Source organism: Anomalospiza imberbis, chromosome 1 (genome assembly GCF_031753505.1).
Source record: "Anomalospiza imberbis isolate Cuckoo-Finch-1a 21T00152 chromosome 1, ASM3175350v1, whole genome shotgun sequence".
Taxonomy (NCBI): domain Eukaryota; kingdom Metazoa; phylum Chordata; class Aves; order Passeriformes; family Viduidae; genus Anomalospiza; species Anomalospiza imberbis.
The window spans coordinates 138,963,187-138,986,615 of NC_089681.1; the positions used below are offsets into that span (position 1 = coordinate 138,963,187).

The 23,429-nt window shown below is 39.7% G+C and overlaps 1 protein-coding gene across 4 annotated transcripts in view; it reads right to left on the reverse strand.

Annotated features, from left to right (window-relative positions):
- Positions 1-16,864: 16,864 nt before the first annotated feature.
- Positions 16,865-23,429, reverse strand: part of CUL2 (cullin 2) — a 42,730-nt gene continuing 36,165 nt past the window's right edge. For 3 of the 4 annotated variants that reach the window (XM_068173554.1, XM_068173563.1, XM_068173573.1), the window contains exon 19: positions 21,991-22,143. In XM_068173554.1, the coding sequence (XP_068029655.1) occupies positions 22,018-22,143 (126 nt within the window). In that variant the 3' untranslated portion in view covers positions 21,991-22,017. Of the gene's footprint in view, positions 17,469-21,214; positions 21,332-21,990; positions 22,144-23,429 lie in introns of those variants that run through there. The other variant, XM_068173581.1, reaches the window with a different exon arrangement.

A 23,429-nucleotide genomic window follows, 5' to 3' on the forward strand; every position in this document is an offset into this window, starting at 1 on the left:
CTCACTCATCTTCAAAAATTTGGAATAATTCTAATCCTTTCAGTAATACATTCAGCTGACTTTAAAACTATGCATCATGTCTATTTTTGACAGCCAAAAAGACAAGCCAGATTTTTTCAAAAGTTATTTTCAGGAATTTATAGTTAATTGGCCCAGTACTCACAAACTAAATAAAGTGCAAGAGCAAATAACACAAATGGGAGCCTGAAACATAGAGATTTGAAGTTCAATCTGCATGAATGCCTCACCCTGCATCACCTGGGGGTTTGCATTCCTGCAGGGAGGACACTGGTGGAGCAGCAGTACTGGGAGCAGGCTCCTGCAACTCACACCAGCACAGCACTGCAGGCACCAACCTCAATTTTCATCCTGGCTTTCTGCTGTCACACCAAAGGCATTTTACTCTGGAGATTAGTCAGCTCACCCTACACATTCCCTGCTAATTTTAGCATCCACTGACCAGGCGGAAAGAGCTCTCCACCAGGAAAAGGAGAAATGAATATTTGTTTTCCAGGACAGTGGTTGGTCTTTACTTCTCCTTGCCTGATTTCCAGACTGAGTAATGTAACACTGCCTGTGGGAGTGAGTGCTGAGGAGTGCCAGCAGGTTGTGACAACAGCTCAGGGCACACACTCTGCTGAAACCTTCCCTACACAGGGTAATTTTTCCAGGTATCAGTCACCACTGGTATGTTATTACCTGCTGCCACCAAGGACAAAAGCTCATTGCACTCATTGAGGGTAGCTTTTAGCTCATGACAAGTATAGGTTTGGTTTGGCTTCTTGTGGTTTATTTCCTTCTGACTTGGGTATACTCACACTGCCTATGCATTTACACAGCTCCTCTTACTGCTAAAATCAATACCTTTCCTTTTCAACAGCATGAGCACCATCACTCCCATGAAAGAGGTATTTTAAATCCCTAAAGGTTTCTCTGAGAAAAGCCCTCTGCATACCCATGCCCATGGGAAGGACAAGTGCCATTTTCAAATGCCTGTACAATGTTCATTTCCGAAAGGTGGCAGAGGGAATAAAATGTAACTGTACTGTCACAAAAAAAGGACAAATGCAAGTAGAACTGAGACTGACAACCACATGGTGATCTTGTCACAGGATTCTTGAGGCATTAAATGCTTATTATCTCACTAAAGAGACATGCACTGCAGAGTCCCAAGCCTTCCTTACACTGCACTAGGTGTCTTTGCACCAGGCATGGTATTAGCCAATCATTTATAAAAACTTTGTGAATATTGGCTTTTCTTCTCAATAACCCTGAGCTGAGCAGATAAAATTACCCATTTCTCAGTGAGTCTGTGAAGCAGAGGATGACAAAGGCCAAAACTGCTGAGACTATGCTGATTTTTAGATTCCCAACCAGAAATTCAAGCAGCTCACAGCCAGTGAATTTTGCACTTCTTAGAGGATTTGCCCATCCAAAACAGACATCCCAGGGACTGCAGTGCTTTGTGTAAGTACCCAGCATCTCTTTTACAAGGGTTCAAATGTGAACATTCAGAAACAGTTTCATTTTGAGACAATTGCCTGGGATTTTACAATTGTAGTTGCATAACAACAATTACACACCATATTCAGAATATTAAAAACAGATCTTCCAACTCAGCTCTTCCCATCGTGAAAACAGATTCATGATATAGATTTGAGAGATTTTTGCTTCATCCTGGGCAGTGTGCTGTAGCCATGCTATCAGCCCTCACTTCCCATGGATTTATGTCCATCTCTACACTCTACCACCCTGTTTTCCCCATGGAGATGGCAATAGGAGTCCCAGTAGGCAGGACAGAAAGCTGAAGGCTGTAGATGCATACATTGCTTTGTAACAATAATGTAAACATCTCTTTGTAGCTTATTTTGGAAAACAAGATGAAAGTCTGACCTCAGCAAGTTAAATTTACTTTTGCATCTTCTAAAGTACAAAAACAGATCTCCCAGAAGTGCTTTGGCATGAATAAGGTTTTTTTAATGAGTTTTTTTCCCCTGAGATGAGTATCTCATTTTAAAAATAAATATAAGTAAAGCCAGCAAAACAAATAATTATTATAACATGACAGGAAAAGAAAACATGGTTCTATAATATGAAGAATATGCTAAGTTGCTCTGGAAAAAAAGTTACCAACTTAAGGAAGATTAAATAATTTTCTGGAGGTGAGAAAACACTTAAGAGTGGTTGCACAAGTCAGCACTAATGTCCCTGTACCTTCACTCCTTAAGCACTAGCCCAGATAGGAGTGTGAGGATATGTACTTCTGCCAATATTGTCCCTGTCTTCAGGCCTTTTCAGGGATTTCTTGGCTAGATGTGGCTTCTTTGGTATTAGTAGTCCTTCACACAGTTCCATAAACTTGTCTAGTCTCCTTCTGAGCCACAAGAACTTTCAGCAGTCACAACATCCTTTAGGCAAAGTGTCTAACCACTCAATTACCCATCCTATGAAAATCCACTTTACTATTTATTGCTTTTAGCCTGGCTCCTGCTAGCTTCATTCAGTGCCCCATAGTTTTTGTTGAAAAGAACTTAATCCCTGCTCATCATTTCCACACCATTCACAGCTATGACCTCTGTGAAGCTCTCCTCTGCTCCCACCTCTTCCCTAATTCCTGTCCACAGATCTGTCCTTCCCAGCCCAGAGCCATGGGCAGGTACAACATGGTGTCCCTCCAGCACAGCAAGGCTTGGTCAGGCAGGTTCTGTGCCTCTCACAAGTGTTTCTTTTTCATTATCAACCAGCCCTTTAAATGATAAGAGTTTATGAGCAGTGCCTTGTCCTAATTGCATTATTCCATTAGCTCAAAGAACAGAGATTTATCTCTCAGTAATCAAGGCGGCAGCAGCAGCCTGAGCTTCGCGAAGGATTACTGCCTTGAGCCCTGGGAGGAGCAGGCTGTGTCTGTCAGCTCACGTCCCCTTCTACATGTCCAACCCCCACAACCAAAGCCAATCACAATAAGCCCCCTCTTCTTACAGCATCCTGATAATTGATTTCCCACAGCTGCTCCTGGGTCTTGTTTCAACCCTAAACATTCCCAAATGCTCTGAGAAATTGCAAAGTCTTTTCCAAGTTTTGGGCCCAGCCTTGTTTTTGCCCTCATAGCATTCCTTGTGGCCAAGCTTGTAGGTCAGCTTTAATCTACATTAAATGTAGGTGTCTATGTGTAACCTATTCATTCAGCACTCCTCTCACCATGGTAGAGATCCACTCAGGAGCATCTCTGGAGCATTTATTCTCTAAAAGGAGCCAGAACAGCTCAGAGGAAAGCACAAAGTACCTGCTTTTTCCTATTGACTATACAAGGATAGAAGATGAGTAATTCAGGTGCAAACCTTTACACTCTAGACTTCTGAAGTTAGACATCTCTTGACATCAAAAAAGGATTATACATGCTGCTAAAATAATGGATTTTTTTTTCTGCATAAAAGGTTATATTAATTCAACAAACACAAATTTTAATGATTCCTACACATTGAGTTTCAAAGTTTGTTATTAAATGCAAAACTGTTTATGATTATAAACTGTCTACTCAATAAAACAAAACCTAAATAATTAAAGGAGAGGCTTTTGCTTTCAATAGAGATTTAGGAAAGAACTGAATTCTCTAAAATAGCTGCAACTATTCTGCAGCCTATTTAGAATGACACAAACAAGGGTAATTTTATTTAGGACAATGAATCTAATTTCTTTTTGATCTTGCCTGTAATATCTGCAAAGGACAAAGAATAAAGCTTCTCAGAGTTCTGTGGATGTTCTCCCACAGCATCTCAGTCAAAATATATTAGAAATGGTAGAGATCTAGTTCACTGAACTCTGCCAAATGCCTCCCTTGAGTTGCATTCTTACTGTTCCTTATATTCTAGGTCTAAGTATCCAAAATGTTGGAATGCTGTTGCATAGTTAGAAATTGTGGTAAGGAAGGTTTTCTTCATGTTCAGCTTGAAATTTTCTTTGGGTTCACCCAACCACCCCTTACTGTAGCTTTTTTTATGTCCCCAGATTGTTTATACATTGTTTATGCCCCCGCTCCTCCTTGTTCATATTTATCCTTCAAATATTTTTAAATCAAAGTATATCACTCAAAGCCCTGAGGTGCTCAAGGAGACTCTCTACAGTCCTACAGCTCTTCAACCAAGTAGGTCAGAGCTCAGGGACCAGCCTCTCGTGTTCTTGTAGCTGACAGTTACAGCAGCAGAGCCACGAGGAGCTCTCCCTGGCAAGGCTGCACCAAAGGAGAAATCCAACACACAGCCAAGCCAGGGAGAGAGCTTTGGCTCACATTAATGGTATGTTACCAGTGGTTCTAAAACCAGGATGGGCTCAGGTACCACCATGGACTCTTCATCCACAGTGAGGGTTAACATACTCATTGTCTGGGGTTTTTGCACGCTGGCAGCGGATCCAAGAGGCCAGGCCTGAGTCGTTGCCACCTTCTCCAGCTGGGCAGCCACCGTGGCTTCCTTCTGCTCCTGGAACATCCAGAGGAGTAAAGACACTCAGGGATTGCCACCATGCTCCAAGCCACCAGCAGCTATGTGGCAGAGCAAGGTCATTCATTATTGCAGCACCTGATAGATGTTTCTTATCAAATCTTCATGATTTGCCTAACAAGTTTCTGATTAAAGCCTGGAGGCCAAACTCTCTCCTCTACCTATCCATTTCCTTTTGGGAAAGAGAATGCATATGAACCGGGCCTGGCAAATCTAATGGTATTCATTCTGCCATTCAGCTTCATTCTCTCTATTTTCCCTTTAGCTCCTCTCACCTAGGATTTCATATTCTCATGTAATTTTATGCATGCTCATTTCATTACACTATATTTCATCTTCTGAGTATAATCACTGGCCTCAGCCCCATAAACTAGATGCAATTTCTACAAAATTAAAGTAATTCCTCACCTGTAAGATTTCATACAGCACAGCTGAGAGTAACATTAATGAGAACAGCCCAAAATGTGAACTATGCAGTCCCATCCCACCATGTGTTCTCAGACAGCTTCATACAACTTCAGCAATCTAATCTCCCACTGTGGAACCTACTGTTAATAATGCACCATTTTTGTTGAAAAGGGATGCAGGTGCTTTTGAACAGCTGCTAAAGAAAGGAGCCAGAAAATAAGGCTGTACTCCTAAAGACTTAATCTATTTCTAAAAGTCTGCAGTAATGCGAGCTGGACTCTGGTGAAGATGCACATACTCATGTCTCCTGGTAGTGCTAAAAGCATGTGTGCACAGAAGGCCAGTGCAAGCAAGCAAGATGCCCAAGAGAGAATGCTAATCCTCTGGAATCCACAGACATGGATGCAGCTGTAGATGACAACAGATATTTGCATGGAAAGGCCGAGAAATTCACCTCATGACGGTTAGGAAGAAATGAGCATGAGGTTTCTTAATAACCTGAAGGGAAAAAAGAGGGAACATGTGACTAGAGAGGGGTAGTGCTGAGAGCTGGAAGGTGGCTGGGATCAGCTGTGTAAAGAGAAAGGGGCCAACAGACTCATGGTCAGCTCCTCCACAGAGACCTACAAGCAGTCCTGGGATATTTGCTTTGTTACAGCTTCCATCTAATACCAAACAAAGCATCCAACCAGAACAAGCTGTGCTCTTGCCAGTTCCCTGTGGCACCCCAGTCTAAGACTTTGCTAGTTTCATGTGTGAGTGTGTTTTTGTTTTAATAATCATATAAGAGGATTTCAGATATTTTTCCCCTGGTGCTTTCACTCCATTTAGCATTGTGAAAATCTCCTCTGCTTTGTAGTTTAGCTCTGCCTAGGGTTTGTGTTTTGCACGCTCTGATTGAATGAGGGCACTAATCCAACAATGGAGTTTCCCATGAAAATATGTTCAACCTTTGCTTCAAGTTATATAAAAAAAAAAAATCCTTGCTTCTCACAGAAATGGAGATTGACTTTATTAGGTCAAGGTTTATTCAAAATCAAAATATTGAGCCATATTATCAAGCTAAACCCAATAGTGGCAAGAACAGTGACCCTGAAATTTCACACACAGACGCACCTTTTGATTTCCAGACGTTCCGGATAGGTGATGTCTCACCTCTGTGCATGCCCAGAACTGCCTCAGTCTCAGCAGGGCCCAACAGCTCAGCACTGCAGCCTGAGCAGGCTCCAGAACCCACCGTCCCCTAAGGGGCTCTGTCTGAAGGGTGTTTTCAGAACACACAAGATTAGGCGTCCCATGAAGTGCACTGATGGCAGATACTTCCTTTTAAAATAGAGCCAAAGGAAGCCAGCAACCTTCTCACCTATCCTTTCTATTTAATAGCCTGGGGTGGGAGCACACACCCAGGAAGAAGACCCAGGCTCAGTTCCCTGCACTGAGCCCGAGGTAATCCAAAGCAGCCTCTTAGGGGCACCTTGCTAAGGTTCACCTGGGAGCCAGGCCTCTCCAACCCTGCTGCTAAAGCTGCCAAACACAAGGGAATTCAGAACCCCACCAGGGCAGACTGAAAGCACACTCTAATGTCCTGGCTACCTGGGGCAAATTTTGGCTTCTGCTCTCAGATGAATCCTCACATTTCTTCAGATCCATAGCACTACCTACCATGGTGATAAATCTATGAATAAAAGTATTCCATAATACAAAAGGTTAAAATATCTAAATCTTCTTATTATTGGGTTGTCCTATCTATTCCAACCAGATTACTATATCCAAGCATCTAAAAATCCTTTCTTAATATTTGTTTCTGCTACAAAAAAAAAAAAAAAAAAAAAAGGAAAAAAACACAAACCCATAAAGACTTGGGGAAAAAAATAAAAGCAAACAGCTTTCAGACAGAAAATCTCAAAACAAGTAAGAAGGCATTAAGTGGTGCAGGACCAACCTTCAAATAACAGGATTTATTATACCCATTTTCTCCTGTCACACCTCCCCCTTCCCCAATTAGCTGCAGCCTGTTTCAAATGGTAAGACAAGTATAGATTTCTGGCTCCATTCCCAATCCATTTCTCTGCTTCAGGGCTTCTCCCATTCTCTCCTGCTCACTTGGAACTCATATAACAGCATTGCTAAGCCATTTCAAAAGGTTGGGAAAGAAAGTTTGGTATCTGCACCTGTAACTCTCATTGCTTTCACTATTTCCAGCTTCTTCCTTAAGCCAAGTTTAGATCCCCCATTTAACTCTCATGCAACATCCTCAGATGAGGAGCCCTTTATTTTTAATAAGGCTTCAGAAACTCACACCATCAGATAATCCACACAAAACTCAAAGAAAGAAGGTTTGGGATTGAGGAAGCAGCTAACAGGAACATAAGGAATTAAGATATTAAGAGAGGAGTAAATTATGGGGCATGAAGACATGAAGCTTCTTATTGGTTACTACTTGTGCATAAAAACTACCCAGCTGGTGAATTGTAGGTTAGGGATTTCTCCTGAGACGAAACTATGCACCACACATCAAAACACACAACATATTCCTGCACTGTTATCTCTGCAGCTGCCTATTCCTCCATTCTATACACGTTTAAACCCCAAAACTGTGTCTTTCCCCACTTTTCTAGGGTCCTTCTACTCTAACTGATTTGTCTGTGAACAGTTTCACACCTATCTTGTTTCTTAGCCCTTCTCTCTCTGGTCTTGGCAAGAGGATGATCACCACCTTACAAAAGCTGCAGTACTCCCCCGGCCTCCTCTTCCTACAACAACAAATGGTTACCGCTACCCAGGACTCCAGTGGAAAAGCAAAGTACATTTTTCTGCAATGTGTTGTCCTTGCATGGAGAAGGCACTTGATTGAGATGCAAAGCACCTTCCCTTTCCCCCTCCCCACCCAAATTTGCTAAAAGGTTGCAGCTGTCTCAGCAGAAATGCATGACGGTGAGTTCTAATATTCATTAGGAACACTAAAGTCACAGAATATCCTGAGCTGGAAGGGCCCCACAAGGATCATCGAAGTCCAGTTCCTGGCTCTGCACAGGACAGTCCGTTACCCCAAATCTTAAGAGCATGGACACAGCAGGAGTTTGTCATTCCAGCTTCCAAGAGTGTGTGCACAACTTTCACTCTGTTCGTGTCCTGAGCCCTCCAAGATCTCCTTGCTGGGTCCCGGACAGCTCACCTGGCTGCAGCAGCTGCTAAATTCTGGGTCCATAAGGGAGAGCGTTTCCTCTCCTGGAACACGGCTGGGAAGAGCCGGCTGCTGCCGCTGGGAGCCGCAGGAGCGAGCGAGGCTCCCGCTGCCCAGCGCCGCCGCCGCAGCTACCTCTGCCGGCAGGAGGCTGCAGCGGGGCCTCTGCTCCACGAACGGGCTCGGGCACCCCGAACGCCTCAATCCGACCAGGGAGAAGCAATACAGTTCCATTTCTGCATATTTGTCTTCCCAATATTCGACCTTTTCAGGAGAATGCATGGCCACACTGGTCCCCCACCCTGGTCACTAGGGTTGGAAAGTCCTTAAACCAGCAGAGATTCTGCTCTAACACTTCGAGGAAAGCACCCACGTTTTCCACAGCCACAATGAATTCTGCTGCTCGGAGCCAGCAGGGGAATCACATTGCAGTAGTGGCTCCAGGGAAGATGAGAACTGCTAAAAGCAGGTTTGATAGCTTTCTGTCACCCTCCCCAAATTTTCGCAATCAGCCAACCTCCCTGTTGAGTAAAGAACAATCTGTGCAAAACCAGAACAGTGGAAGAGTATTTCCCCTCCTTGCTGTAACATAAGCTAGAAATATTGATTTCAGAGCAGTTGTCACCAAATGCAACTGCTCTAAAATTTCTGAAAGCCTTTGTAGCCTCCAGCAGAGTCTGAATACAGAGATGCTCCATCACAGTTGCTTCCTCCATTACCGCAGGTAATAGCTTGAAAAGGAGTTTGCATTTATGTTGTCCATACTTTAACTAGCACATAGCTAAGTGGAAGTTTTCACAAGCATTTTATACACTCAAAAGTGAACAATATATCCCACAAAGGATTTCTAAGAACAACAAAAAGTTAATTCAAAATACTACTCTAGCACACGAAGCACAAAATGCTGGTTTTCAGTGCTCTGTAGGAGTGGTGTTAAAACTTCAGTCTGTATGGACAGGGTTTAATGGGATTTTTAGTTTCATTATTAAAAAAACAGACATAACCTTAGCAAACTCCTGAAAAAAACCTGGTTTAAGTATCCAAAGGCTCATGTAAGTACAACAGTAATAAAACCACATTCTAAGGAAGGTTAAACCAAACCACTAGCTACAGAAGCAGACACAGGAGTAGAAACTTGTGACATACCTTTATAGGCACAGATTTTAAAGTGCTAAGGTGCTATGTACAATTGTCATGTACAAAATGTACTATGTACAATTGTCATGTACAAAATGTACTATGTAGGCACTAGGGCCTAGAAGGTATGGCACAAAAGGAGCTGATCACAGTGAGGACACGGATGCAGCAAGAACAGCCCCTGCAAAGAGAAACATCTTTCCCATGTCTGGAGCTCAGGCAGCCAACCACTGCTGCAGAGGTGCAACAGCACAATGGCCATTTCAGACAGTGCAGAAGGGAATTCTGAAGGATGCAAAGCCCAGAGTGCACATCAACAGGAAATGTGGATTAAAAATTCCACAAAAACCTCTTTCAAAACAAACTTCTTGAAGATCTTTTCAAAAGCCTGTATTTTATTTTACAAAAGGATTTATAAACCAACAGCAACAACAAAAAAAGGTTAAATAGTCAAAGGCAAATCCAAGCATAAACCAGCTATTTTACCTGTCATATTTTCATCTTTGTCTTTGTAAATTACCCACATAACCTACAGTTTCCTGAGCCACCTCGGTTAATACATGATTAAGAAGTTTATCCCATGCTTCCTGGTGTTTTTATGCACAGTTTCTGATCTTTGTCCCTATATTAAAATTAGCTCCATGCAGACCACAGCCTCCTTTGCCACCTGCAAATCCCCAGGGCCGCGTCCCAGCCAGCCCTGCGCCTTCCCCCACTGCCCAAAGGGTGATGGTGCTCCCGCTCTCCATGGGCTCTGCTGGCAAAGCCAGGCTTGTCCCGACACGCGGCCCTTACGCGCACGGGAACTGTACCAGGAAGAGAAGGAGCAGATATTCCAGCTCTGCCTGTCAAGTCTGTATTTCAAAGGTTGTGCCTGGGTGTGGGAAAGAATAAAGAGGGTCTGCCAGTCCACATGCAAAGCTCCATGCTCTGCTGCCCCAACTGCCAGGCTGTTGCTGGGGGCCGGAGCACGTCCCCACCCGTCCCTCCCTACCGCAGTAATACCAGGCGTGCTCACTGGCACAAGCTCCGCTTCTTTCCCATCTTATCTGCCAAACTACACATGTCCTTTAAAAGACACATTTTAAAAAACTGAATGCCCAGTGCTCTGAAAGAGAGAGAGCATCCAAAACAGGCAAGGCTACTGCCTTGAGGAAAGAGGATTGAGGAGGAGCTAGTGGAGTTTCTCAATTACACCAATCAAAAATAATAGAATGGTTTTGGTCGAAAATGACCTTAAAGATCACCTAGTTCCAGTTCCACTGCCATGGGCAGGGACACCTTCCACTACACCAGGTTGCTCAGAGCCCCATCCAGTCTATTCTTGAACTCTTCCAGGATGGATGACAGGTATTCATTTGTGGGATCTTCTCCATGCATAGAGGTATTTTAATGCTAGAGCCTATTTTCATGCAGGTGGATGGTTTCCTTAGTCCAAAATCAAACTTCTGCTGTTCCCAAGAATGTTACATCTTCCCAAATCTCTTTCACCAGCTGCAACGGACACATCTCTGATTCATAGCCATGACTCAGATTTTAAGCAGGGAATGTTTTGTGGGTGTACATCTATTCTCTTCAATTTGTGGCTACAGTAAGGCTTAGAGACACCATTACCAGCACACTAAAACATGTGCCAGCAGACACCCACTTGGGGGAAGGGAGAATTTCACTTGGAACCACTGAGACAAGGCAACACATGACTCCTTTTCATGGCTTCAGATGGCAGTCAGGCAGAACATACAGGCAAACACGTAAATGTCATTTTGAAAGCCCAATTTCCAAGTCTTTCTGAGTCGCCAGATGGTGAGATGACCTCTAAACTTAAATGTTCAAATATTCATTACTGCTATCTAGATTACTAGCTATCACTTAAGTCTATTATGAACATCAACCAGCACAGAGGATGCAGATTGCATACAGAATTTTGGCCACTGCTACTTTCCCACTGCACCGAGAAGCAGATGGTTCTTCAGTTACCAACCCACTGATGGGAACTCACACCCCCAGCCCCAGCTCCCACAGGAATATATCAATGACTAAATTACAGGTCCCTTGTCTAAATTATTGTTTTCTAGTCCCTCAAATATTGCAATGAAAAATACAAAAAAAGCCTCGGGAAGCAGGTAAGAGCTCACCCTTTTTGATTTACCTTCAAGCCAGTTTAATTTTGTACACATGCAAGAGAGGTGACAGGCCTTGCTTGCCTTATTGATTAAGACTGGGCACTCTTCTGGTCAAGGAAAGAATGAGAACAGACTCCAAAAGGCCAAGTCTCATGTTTCTTGAATGCCCACTAACATCACCGCTTGTGCCTCTCTTTAAAAGAGAACAAACCCTGAAGAGAGAATGTGATGTGCTGGATTCTGTGCACTACATCAACTTCCAAAACATAAGGATCAGAGGATCGTTCATACCTTTCCACTGACAGTCTCCTCTTGATCAGCTCCAGGCAGCACCTCACTCCATGTATCTCGCCACTCTGAAGGAGCCAAATGCCTGGCATTTCTTTAAACAAATCCCATAAAACATCCTGAACTGGCTTCAAATATACAGATGAGTACACAGTATCACGAGTTTCAGACTTATTTTTTTTTATTCTCTCAAACTCAGGTTTTGATGATCACAAATTCTATTTAGCTGGTGACTGGCAAGAAGAAAAGAAAATGGACCCATGAGTAGAGTTCTTAAGGAAACAGACCAAGTACATCTTATGAAACTCAACTGAAATTGTTCAATATAATGTGAAATACTACCAGAGGAGTACTGCACTTTTAATCATATATACCTAGTAGGTTATAGATTATATAATCAACATTAAAAGACAGGCAACAGAAATCTGCAAAGTTTCAAGACTGCCCTCAAATCACTCCTCTTTACTAACTGTTGACAGCAACAGTGCTACTGTTCTCAGCTGCTGGAAAAAGCCAGTTTGACACACATCAGAACCACCAGCTTCCACCAAAAGGTGATAATTACAGTGTTTGCCATTCAGTGATTATATTAAGAATAAGGCCTCTTTCACATGAAAACATGCCAAACAACCTCTTTATGTATCCATTGGTCCTGTAAACACTAATATATCAAATGTTTGGTTGGATAAGAGTCAGACTGGAAGAACTGATGCCTTGGCTATATGGACATTGGCAAGTATTTTGTCCTACATTACTTTCTGTAGTCCTAAAATACATAATTTTCTGTTCATGGTATACAACTGCATCAAAGATTTGGAGAGCAAATTTTACAGAATACCAGTGTGTGATTTCATTTATCTCAGTGGAAGAATGGAACGAAGGACACACAAAGCTAGTATAGCCCATCTCTTTAAAATATCAGAGGTTTCCAGCTAGTCCAGAAGCTCTAGAAAAGGTTTCACATACACCAAGTTTGCCAGTGGTTCCAGTGTACTTTGTACCTGATACTGTAACAAACTAGTAATGCATGCACCCAGCACTGCACCCCAGCTGAGGATGAAGAACTTATGATGGTGTTAATGCCAGCTGCTTGTTACTCCAGCCAAAACAACCAAACAAGTGAGTATTTCAGTGTTGCTTAAATCACCACTCAGCTTTCAGTCACAGGGATCCTGAAGAGTGTAGACACGAATGGTGGAAGTAATTCCCTGAATTACTAGAACTGTTTTAGAAGTGACCAACAATACCTTTAGGCTTGCTCTGTACTACTGAGGCTTAGTGCTTCACTTCCCAGATGCATTTACAAGGCTGGGCTTACTGGGGAGACTAAGGGAGCTTTGATGTCTTGTGCTGTACTCCGGGGACAGCTGATGGGAGCAGCACCAACACAACTGCCAGATGCCAACCAGCCAGCCCCTCATCTACCCCGCTGCTTTTGCTGCCTGTTATGTTCTTCCTTATTGATGCAATTGTGAATTCCACAGAATGGAGATAAGAACAAATGCACATCCAAGCATCTATATGTATATGGATATGTTTCGTTACTTTTACCATCGTATTTATTCACTCCCCTTGTTGGAAAATCCCAGTTCTACAGAGATGGGGCAACTGAGAGGCATTTTGAAAGATTTTATTCTGTCTTCAATCTCTTAGAAGGGTGAGACAAAAGAGATGTAAAACTTGATGCCATTCTATTAGAAGACAACTTATTTCCTGGTTACAATACTTAAAAAATGTTTTTCAGCCTGTTAGCTTTTGCCATACAGTGCTGCTAATACTTCTATCACCAATCACCTATTATTTTACCTCATGCCATCTTGCTACAATGCATCTTTCACTGTTCTAATTCCCCAAAATAACTGGTCTTTTTGCAAAGCCATCGTTTGAAACTTGTTTCTAGTTTAATGTCTCTCTCAACAATGTCATTTCTATTCCACAGCCTTTCTCAGTCAGCACACCTTATGTCAGAGTTTACATACAGATGTACAAGACTGTGTGAGTTTTCAGTCAGGTTTTAAGAATCCTTTACAAATCTATTTCTCACACCCGTCCTCTTTAAAACCACACGTGTTTATCTAAGTCTTGCACTGTTTTAAACTTATATTCAAACACTTTTGTGACCCTTCATCTTCTTTTCCCTGACAGAATTTAAAAATGCCATTTTCTTACCAGCTCAGAAGTGCAGCACAACTTAGTATAAATAAGTGAAGACAAATTCAGATTTGTAGTAAGAGAAAATAATCACTGTAATAACAATTGTTTCTGGAGAATATGTTTTCATACATCGTGGTATCTTAGATTAATTAACTCTAAGCACTTACCATATTTGTAAAGCATGGACAGTCCTAAAATATCTGTCCTAGGGTACAAAGAATTTATTTTTCTTATTAGAATTTGCTCAATATCAATACTATGTTGCAGTAGTTGTTTTTAAAATTAACTTTTTTAAGGATAAGAAATGTCTTTCTAAGCATAACTGAAAGATATTAGTTCATACAATTTATTTCTCCACTGACTAATTTCTGTACTCTGTTTATTTGGAAAGATGATGTATTCATTTGAAGTAATGATACTCGCTGCTTTGCAAACAGTTCACGTTATGGTGATTAAATATCTTTCTTGGCTCTGGCTGCCTTGTGTGTATAAACACACAAAAATGCAGGTACACTTTTCCTTCCTAGAACTAGACAAGAAACACTTTTTCAGTTAGTGTAAGAATGATCAGTAGTACTCAATACCAGAGGTAAAATGCATTTGATATTAGGCATGTATGGGATGTATGAAACCATTATGTTTCCACTCAGCTGTATAGCTTCCTATACACTAGCAGGTCATACATGTCAGTAGGCATACAACAAACAAACAAAAAAAAAGCAGTACAGTTTTACCAGTTTCTTCAAGTAAAAAATTAAAACTGTATGAAATTTTTGGCTATTTTCTCTTACAGTTTGCCCCCCTGTTAATACCCATTAGCACTTTATATTTTGAACCTGTACTTGCCAAAGGTGTTGGTTGCCAGGCTGAAGCTCCACACTATAAACTGCATCCCTGTGTGCCAGCAATGATTTCAGCGACATAACCCAGCTACAGGGTCTGAATTTACTTTTTTCCTGAGGAAGAAGGTATGATTTATAAAGTAAAATTCGAAATGTTTCCCAGCTATAATAACATTTCCTAAGAGGCACTGAAAAGACTAAGTTTGTGTGTAATTATGAAAGACATCATCTGGGTATGCCAACTGCACTGAAATAGATGAATGTTTTTAACTCACTAAACATGTCTCAACTCAGCAGCATGCTTACCTAAAACCCAAAATGATGGTTTAGGTATGCAAAAATTGAGAGATAAGGTAATGTTAAAACCTTGCACGTTTGGGCTAGAGCAGTGAAGTTCTTGGGTTGCCTATGAAATGATTCTGAAAATAAATTGGTCAAGCCTTCTTCAAACTCAGACTTAAAATTTTGCTACTGGAATTTATATTTAAATAAAGCTTTTATTAACCCTTTTATGAACAAGTTTAAAATCTGTTGACTCAAACACAAGTTACAAGATAAACCACATTTGTTTCCAGAAATTTGGTGTCAGTTTTAGTTTGTTTGCTGGAAAAAGGATGCTAATTCAGCATTCAGGAAATATTTTTTCCTTTTTAATTGCCCCTAGGTTTTGTCCATAGATGTGATTAATTATTTTTTTATAAAGCACAGAAATGCTCCCCACTGAAATAGATTAGAAGTCATTCCAGTCAAAATCTATGCTGATGTGTCTCCTGTTTACTACAGCTAGTGACAGTACAAGCACCTGTGCTGTCTACCACCACATAGAGACAACTCTAACACTTTAGACAATGATCTACAGCACCATATTACAATTAGTTAAAAAACTTCACTTCTTGAAGACATAAATCCACGTAAAAAATGTAGATCTTAGCATAGTGGGATAAAACACCATAAATATGGAAGGAATGTTTATTGCACTTTATTGTTTATTGCCCTTTATTCATCCTTAGCAAAATCCACATCAGAAAAACATAGCACCACTTTTTGATGCATTTCCTAGTTAACCATAGGAAGTTTCCTATACCCTCTAGATAGCATATGAATGCAATAACATTTAAGAAATAAGAGACAGCAACAATCTGAGAGTTGGAGAGAAGCCTTTCATACAGTGAAGAAGTAGAAAAGGAAAAAAAGAATAAAAAGAACTAGAAAAAAGAAAAAAAGAGTAAAAGCTCCCTCCAAAGGTTTGCTTTTCTTTAAAATTATTTCTTGATGCGTGGATTTTTAGTAGGTGATACTACGGAATCTAAAAAAATATTGCAAGTAGTATATATCTACATATGTATTTTTATATGCACGCAAATAAATCTGGCAAAAATAGAACATTTAAACTTAATATTTATCCTATCAATCATAATTGCAGGCATAGCCATGAGGAAACTCTTCTGCTGCAGGCATTCAGTGTGTTCAAACTCTCAATGCTCTTAAATTCCATTCACTTCCAGTGGTAGAGTTGGTAACTTTTAAAATTATAGTTTGCTTGCTTAAGAGTGAACAGTCACCATGCCAACCCTGATGAACAACACAGGACATGAAATAGCCTGTGGATTTCTTGTCTCACCCTAACAGCTGGAAATCTAATTGGGGCAGAGGAAAACAAAACATGATAAAAACAACCATAGGAGTCAGGAGGGAAAACAAGAAACAAGCAGTATGAGTTTATGTGGAAACAAACACAGACACCCATCCATGTACTGTTTCTACCCAATACATTAGAGAAAAAACATTTTTCAGTTACCTGCCTGCTATATGCTTTCCCATTAAGAAGGTGGTTTCACAAGCCACTGAACTCTATCTTTGATGTTCATGATAACTGTTCCTAAGTGTTTGTGAACTACACCATTTCAATCCCCTCAAACATCAGTTTATTTTCTCTTGTAGCATATTCCTACACTGTGGGATTAACAGATACAGCAGAGGCCTTCAGGCACCGAGAATGTAAATTAGCCTAATCTCAAGAAAACAAGATGTGCACTTAACCATAAATATTTTTTATAATCACATCAAACATGACATACCTGGTATTCAGTTTTATATAAATTAGTTGTTATGTCAGACCTACTTCTGAGGTTATCCAAAACCCAAACACGTAACATTATTTCTACTCTTCAGGGCTGAATAATATTTACAGACATTAATATTATATCCAGCTCTACAATCATTCGAGACACATTATATAACTTTATTTTTTTATTTGACAAGCAGCAGTATCATGTTCGTCATTTTTTTTACATTTTAATGTAGATACAATTATTAGGTTATCTGTCATATTACAATAATTAGGGTTTTTGTGTGATTTTTTTTCACTTTGTCTTAAGATACATTAAAAAACATCAACTGCAAACGTGAAAGGGGAGGGGGGGAAAAAAAAAGCATGGTACCCAACCAATTCTCCACATTTCAGCAATACTTCACTCATTCTTTTAGTAAAGTTTTAAGAAATGTCATAATGACATGAGCTTGAAATATCTATAGGCATTTTCATTGACGCTCATGACATGGCACTGGTGATGTTGTAAACAGCAGAAAAACAGGGGCTGCCAAGTGACCAATTATGGAGGCACAGGCCTGCCTCTTCCCACAGGAACACACCAAACAGTGACAGCAATGATCTCCTTACAATCATACCTGCAGGATAGCAACATCATGCTACATAACTGTATTCATCTGCAGAGGCCTGGCTTCGCTCTATGTACTGTTTGTCTATCAGGACTTCAATACACTTCTTAATCATGCTGATACTTGGGTTAAACCTAGCTCTTGATTGGCTAATTACCTGTAAAAGAAAGACAAAGTTTTTGTGTTATTTTTATTTTTCACAGTTATAAATGTCATCTAACTATTTGCTGAAGGCCTTAAGGCAAATTCAGTATATTTTTCTTTTAAAGACGGGATTAAGTAACCCTGGAATAGTTAATTTATAACAAACAAGAAAGTATCTCTATGTATAAGAGTGTCAGGACACTGAAACTGACTGGTCAGCTCACTGGTTACTTTGGCCACATGTTCCCCAGGTCTCCTCATTCCTCTCACTTGCTTCATTTGTCACAGTACAAATGAAGACAAATATCCATGTTAAAAATTAATCTAATATTAACACATTTCTTCACTACTATCACAGTGGAGTTCCCCTACCACTAGCCTCCTTTTCTATACAATTGGAGAAAATCAGGATTAACTTCTCCTTCTTTAGTCACTGAAGACAGACCTACAATTTAGTGAGTTCCATCTGGCTATGCTGGAACTTTTTAATACATGCAGTAAGGAGTTATTTATTGTAAAAACAAATTTATATTTGCATTGTGTAAGAAACTGCCACTCCATGCAAACTTTAGATGACTCTTAGAAGTTCTCAGTTTTGCCCATTCTCTTGTAAAGAAGGGGAAGAAATTGTGTGCACCAACGGCATTTACAAATCTATAAGTAGGAAAATTTTTCAAACAAAAGATACTACTAAAGTGTCACAATATATTTTGCCTGCAGTTTCTTATTTCTTCTGTAAAGAAAATTATTTTTATTTCAGCTGAATTTTCAGTTTTCTTTACAACTTCTCATGGCTGGCTTTGTCCCAGCTCTAGAGTTTGCTGGGGCCCTCTGTGAGCCAACAGAACTCTCCAGGTGGAACTCACCCAGCAAAGCAAACAAAAACCTCAAAAGAATGAGTTTTGTTGGGCTAAAAGCCAGGGGTCTGGTATGTTCCACAGCAGCACAAGTGAGGAGAAACTGGGTGCTAACAAGCTGATAGGTCTGCTCAGATTTCACCCAACTTAGCCCTCCACTGAAGCCAATTGTCATCACCACTCTTCATGTATTTACTTAAGACAGAGAAAATGAAAGAGAGAATTTTGTATTGGTATGGGTTTTCTTGTTGTTGCTGCTTTTTAAAATCAAAGATAGTACAAGTAAGAAGGATAGACAGAAATATCTGATGGCCAGAATAAAAATTTTCTGGAAATGACTGCTTTGATGTCTCCACTCCACTATTCTTCCAGTCTTACTCATTTTATAGGAAAAGCTACCTCGCCCTGCAGGGGACTGCAACAATGAGCTAGAATTGAAATTATCAGGGGATATCTAACACAATTAACAATTCCACAAAGACCACATGCTGACATACACAGGTCTACCAGGGGCCTGGAGTATTTTCTTGGACACCTTAACCTAAATGATATGTGTGGTGCTGTAGTGTTAGAATCAGAGCTAACTACATAAGGGTTAGGAGTCTCTCAAATGTGTATTTCTCTAACAATATAATCCTGCCCTTATAGCTAGGAAAAAAATACTAATGAGGTGAGAAAATATTAATTATTCATAGTAAACAGACTCCTTTCAGAAATATTCCTTCTTACTCAAGAAGTCAAACAGCACATTTTAATTGATACATTATATATAAGAATATAAACAGCACGATAAAAATAACAATAGCACCAGAATTAGTAACAATATCACAACCATACTCTCTACTTAGTTTTTAACTGAGTAGTCATGAAAATATCCACCATTTCTGCAAAGCTGAAGAAAAAGGTCCTAATGTTACTATTCTGCAAGAGCCCTGCAAGAGTAAAACACAGCAGGGGCATATAAGTGGCCCTTCCATTACACAAAGGAAGAAGCAACCAGAAAGGATTTGTTTCCAAAACATAAACATTTGTAATCTATTTCATTCTTATAAACTGGTGTCAGTCAAAATACATTTCAAGAATTTTTTCTAATAATTTAACAGCAGGCAGAAGAAAGTATTCTCAAAGATGAAAGGGCTTGCCTATCATTTTCTAATTTTAATTGCAAATTCTTACATGGTTTCATAATAACTGCATGGATGATTAAAATAATGGGAAACCAAAAAAACAAAGATTCTGAGAAAAATCAGGACCTATGCTGCCTCATCTTTTAGATATTCAAAATCAGATTTCTCAAATTAAGCTTGCTTTCAGACTATCTGTGTATTAACACTTCTTCAATACCCAAAACCTTTAAGAGGTCTCACACTGCATCTTCTGCTTACAAACTCCCTGTTGCTGCTAGGTTATTTTTAAGAAACAAAAATTAAGGAGTGGGTGTGGCAAACTGTTTCCTCCATCACCACAAATTACTCAATGTCTGTCCACCTCTATGCTCAAAATGGTTGAATAAAACAGGAATCTCAATTCCCCCTCCCACCAGTCTTCTCTGAGGCCATCCAGCAAGGCTCAGAGGTGCAAGAATGAATTGAACTGAAGAAAGAGCTTTGGAAGGTTGAGAAAAGTAAAACTGGCAACTGGTTGGAAGGAGCAAATGTTAGGCTGGAATGAGAAATACAATTAGGCAGGCAACCAGCAGATGGGAAAGTGGGAGAAAAACTAAAGAAATAGCACTTCCTTCCAAGCCAGCCTGTGACAGTTCACAGATCATTAATCTGGAATCTAAAAAATCTAGAGAACTGTAGCGCTTTGTGGAAAAGGGAGATTAAAAAGTGCATGTCGCCATACTCAGACAACTTTTAAAATTGAAACCATGAGTTATAATAAAATAATGATTACAGCACAGAATTGGCTAAGTGCTTCTGTGAAAATTCCATACTAGAATATTCCTATTCAGATTTTCAACTGAACCCATAGCTCTGGCAATGATTTTTATAGGATACAACATCTCTTGGCTAACAGGAAAGAGCAAGAACTTAATGCTTTGGTGCTAAGACACATTTATGAGATTGAGGGATCCCAGCTAGTGCTCCAGTACTGCAGTTCAAAACAGACTCCAGGGAAATTCTCACTAATTTCTCTGGAGTACTGGTTTTCCACATGGTTGAGTTTTCTAGTCTGATGTTTGTGAGTTTGTGGGCCCCAAGTTGGGCAACTCCCTGGGGGGCTCCACTGGCAGAGGAGACCCTCCTGGAGCAGTTCTGTGTCAGGAACAAGAGACACATTGGACTTTATCGGTCTTCAGCTTCTGTTTATTGTTATCTTATCAAAACTTCAGCACGTGTCTGCACCAGACTCTGTGTGCAGGAAAAACAGCACAAAAATGGCTAACAATCTCTTGTTACAAGGCCTTTTAATTCTAACCAAAACTACGCTACCCAATTAAGAAGTGATAGCTAAATTATTTTCCTTTCTAACCCAATAACTGACCCCTAAAGACCCACAATGCAGATTTTTCTACCCAATTACAAGATACCACCTAAACCCAAGAAGAAAGAGGAAGAAGGAAGAAGAAAGGAACTTGAAACAATACCCTATATCCTCCATCTTGAACCCATCTATAACATACTAAAAATCCTAAAACCTAAATTTCTCACCCATATGACATACTATACTACTATCTACAATCTCTACAATCTATTTCACACATTTGTGGTTTCTAGTTTACCTTGAGGCTTTGGAAGTTTTCTCCATGAATGAGGGTCAAAGTCAGTGCTCTCCTGGGGGTCAGGACACCCCAGAGCAGACAGAGAAATATTCCCGGTGCCCTGGGTTTCCACAGATGTTCTACCCTACTATGCTGAAGATTTTCATGAAATCAAGCTCAAGGACTTTCTCTTACCTCCTGAATAAGAGCATTATGTCGCAGCACTTTACGTGCCTTCATGATACGGACTATAGCAGCTTGAAGATACATTTTCCTGTCTTCATCTACAGCACTTCGGGTCTGCTCCATCTCCTGCCATACAGGAAGAACAGTAATACTCAAAATACAATAAGACCAATAAAGACTGCATAAAAGTATATTGAATCTCTACTTTTTACTTTACTAAAAGTGGTGAACTAATACAAAAATGTAGGTGTAGTTCAATTCCAGTAAAAGTATGTCCATAAATCAAGGCTATCAGGTTTCATGAAAGTCAGTAGGAAGGTAGGAGAGAGGCATCTAAACCAACATTTTTGCTAGGGAGAAAAGCAAGCAGAATTGACTATAATGTATTGAGTTTGGCAGCACATACCTATCTTGTACAAAATCCTGTGTCTTAGGAGATACACTGAGAACATGGATTAACAACACAGGAGTTGATTTTAGTTGCCAAAGGACACAAACCATAGGAAAATAGTTGATTGGTTCTGCTGTTCTTGCAGTAAGTTGCTTTTATAAACACCAGCAACAAAAAAGTCTCACAACATAGACTAAGCATCAATACCACTTGGTATTACCATTTTGTTTCTCTTTTTCTTCTACTTCTTGTTCCCTATTTCATCTTCTCTTGCCTATATTTTAGGTACAAAAAATTGCATTGCTTAAGCTTTAAACCTACAAAATTTCTTTTGAAAATCTTATGGAATCTGATATCTGCTTACACCAAAGAAATAAAGTAAATTCCATTTTAGAAAAATAAGCTTTCTAAGCTATTCAGGCTAGAAACACCAAAGAATACTTGCCTGTGGCGTGTCTTTCTGCATTGATGTGGTAATTTTAAACTTTGTTCGTTTACTGCTGAAGTTCATATTTAATGAAAACGTAGACTCTGTCTCTATATCTTCCTGCAATAGAGAATCGTTTTTAAAAATCAGGAATGGAACCAGAAAATAGTAACAATTTACTTTGAAAAGTCACAGTCACTTTGAAAAGTCTTACATACACAGAAAAAAATTCAGATTTATAGGTGGAAATTCTAAAATGCCACTTGAACCAGGTCAATTTTTAAAGCTAGTTTAACTGACCTAGAAATCAAATCTATTTCAGAAAACACTACAGAAGAACTCTGCCATACAAGAATTTTGTTAGCAAGCAATTTCTCTTTTAATACTTTGATAGCTTATCTTAATTGCAAACACTCTACATTTAAAGTCATTTCCCCCCTGCAAAGAAAGTAGGATTTGCATTTATCTATGACAGGACCTCAAAGGGGAGCTGCTGCTTTCATAATTTTCACAAATGTTATCTTCCAGAATTTAAGGAAAAGCACCTAAACATTTTGTTATGTTATAGCAGAAATAGCTGACAGACAACAACTTCTACAATGCACATCTACCTGCAGATTTTGAATTATTTCCTGTCAGAATTTCAATTATTTTCCATTATATATATATATGTGTATATATGTGTGTGTATAAAATTACTATTATTATTTCAATTTGTTCCCTACAGTAAAAACACCTTTACATTCAACACAGCATGACTGGACAGATCTCTGCAGTTTCCAGGCAAGAGTCTGTACAAGTATTACCAACTTCCAGCAGAATAAAGTTACTGGGATTCTGAGACCTTGGAATCTTGCCAAACTGTCTAAAGCACAAGCATTTTAGTAAAAACAGAAAATATTTACCTAAATATGCACTCAAACCAATATTAATTCTAGTTTTATATCTTGCAACAAATTGTCTTTGTTACAATATATATAAAAAACAGGATACCAGGCATAGTATAGAAATACAGTATGAAAGGGGAAAGACCAAGAGCTTTGAAAATAATAAGCTAACAAAAAATAGGCTAGCATTAACTTTTTGAATTATTCTGCTGACATGGTTGAACATAAACCAAAATAAATTTTGTATTGAGCATGAACTCAAGAAGTATGATTCTAATGAACCAATGAAGATTTTGAAATGAAGCTTCTCATGCTCTTTCCCCCACACCCGTTCAAAAAATGAACAAACAAGCAAAAGCAAACTACAACATTTACTACACTGTACTTTTCTGTTTGGCTCAGATACAGGTAAAGAGAAGTTTATGTATTGAATTCCACTGCTTAAACCACTAAAGCTCACTTGTTTATTTAATAAGTAAGCTGATAAGACTGTCTACAGGTCTGCTATCACATTGCTGG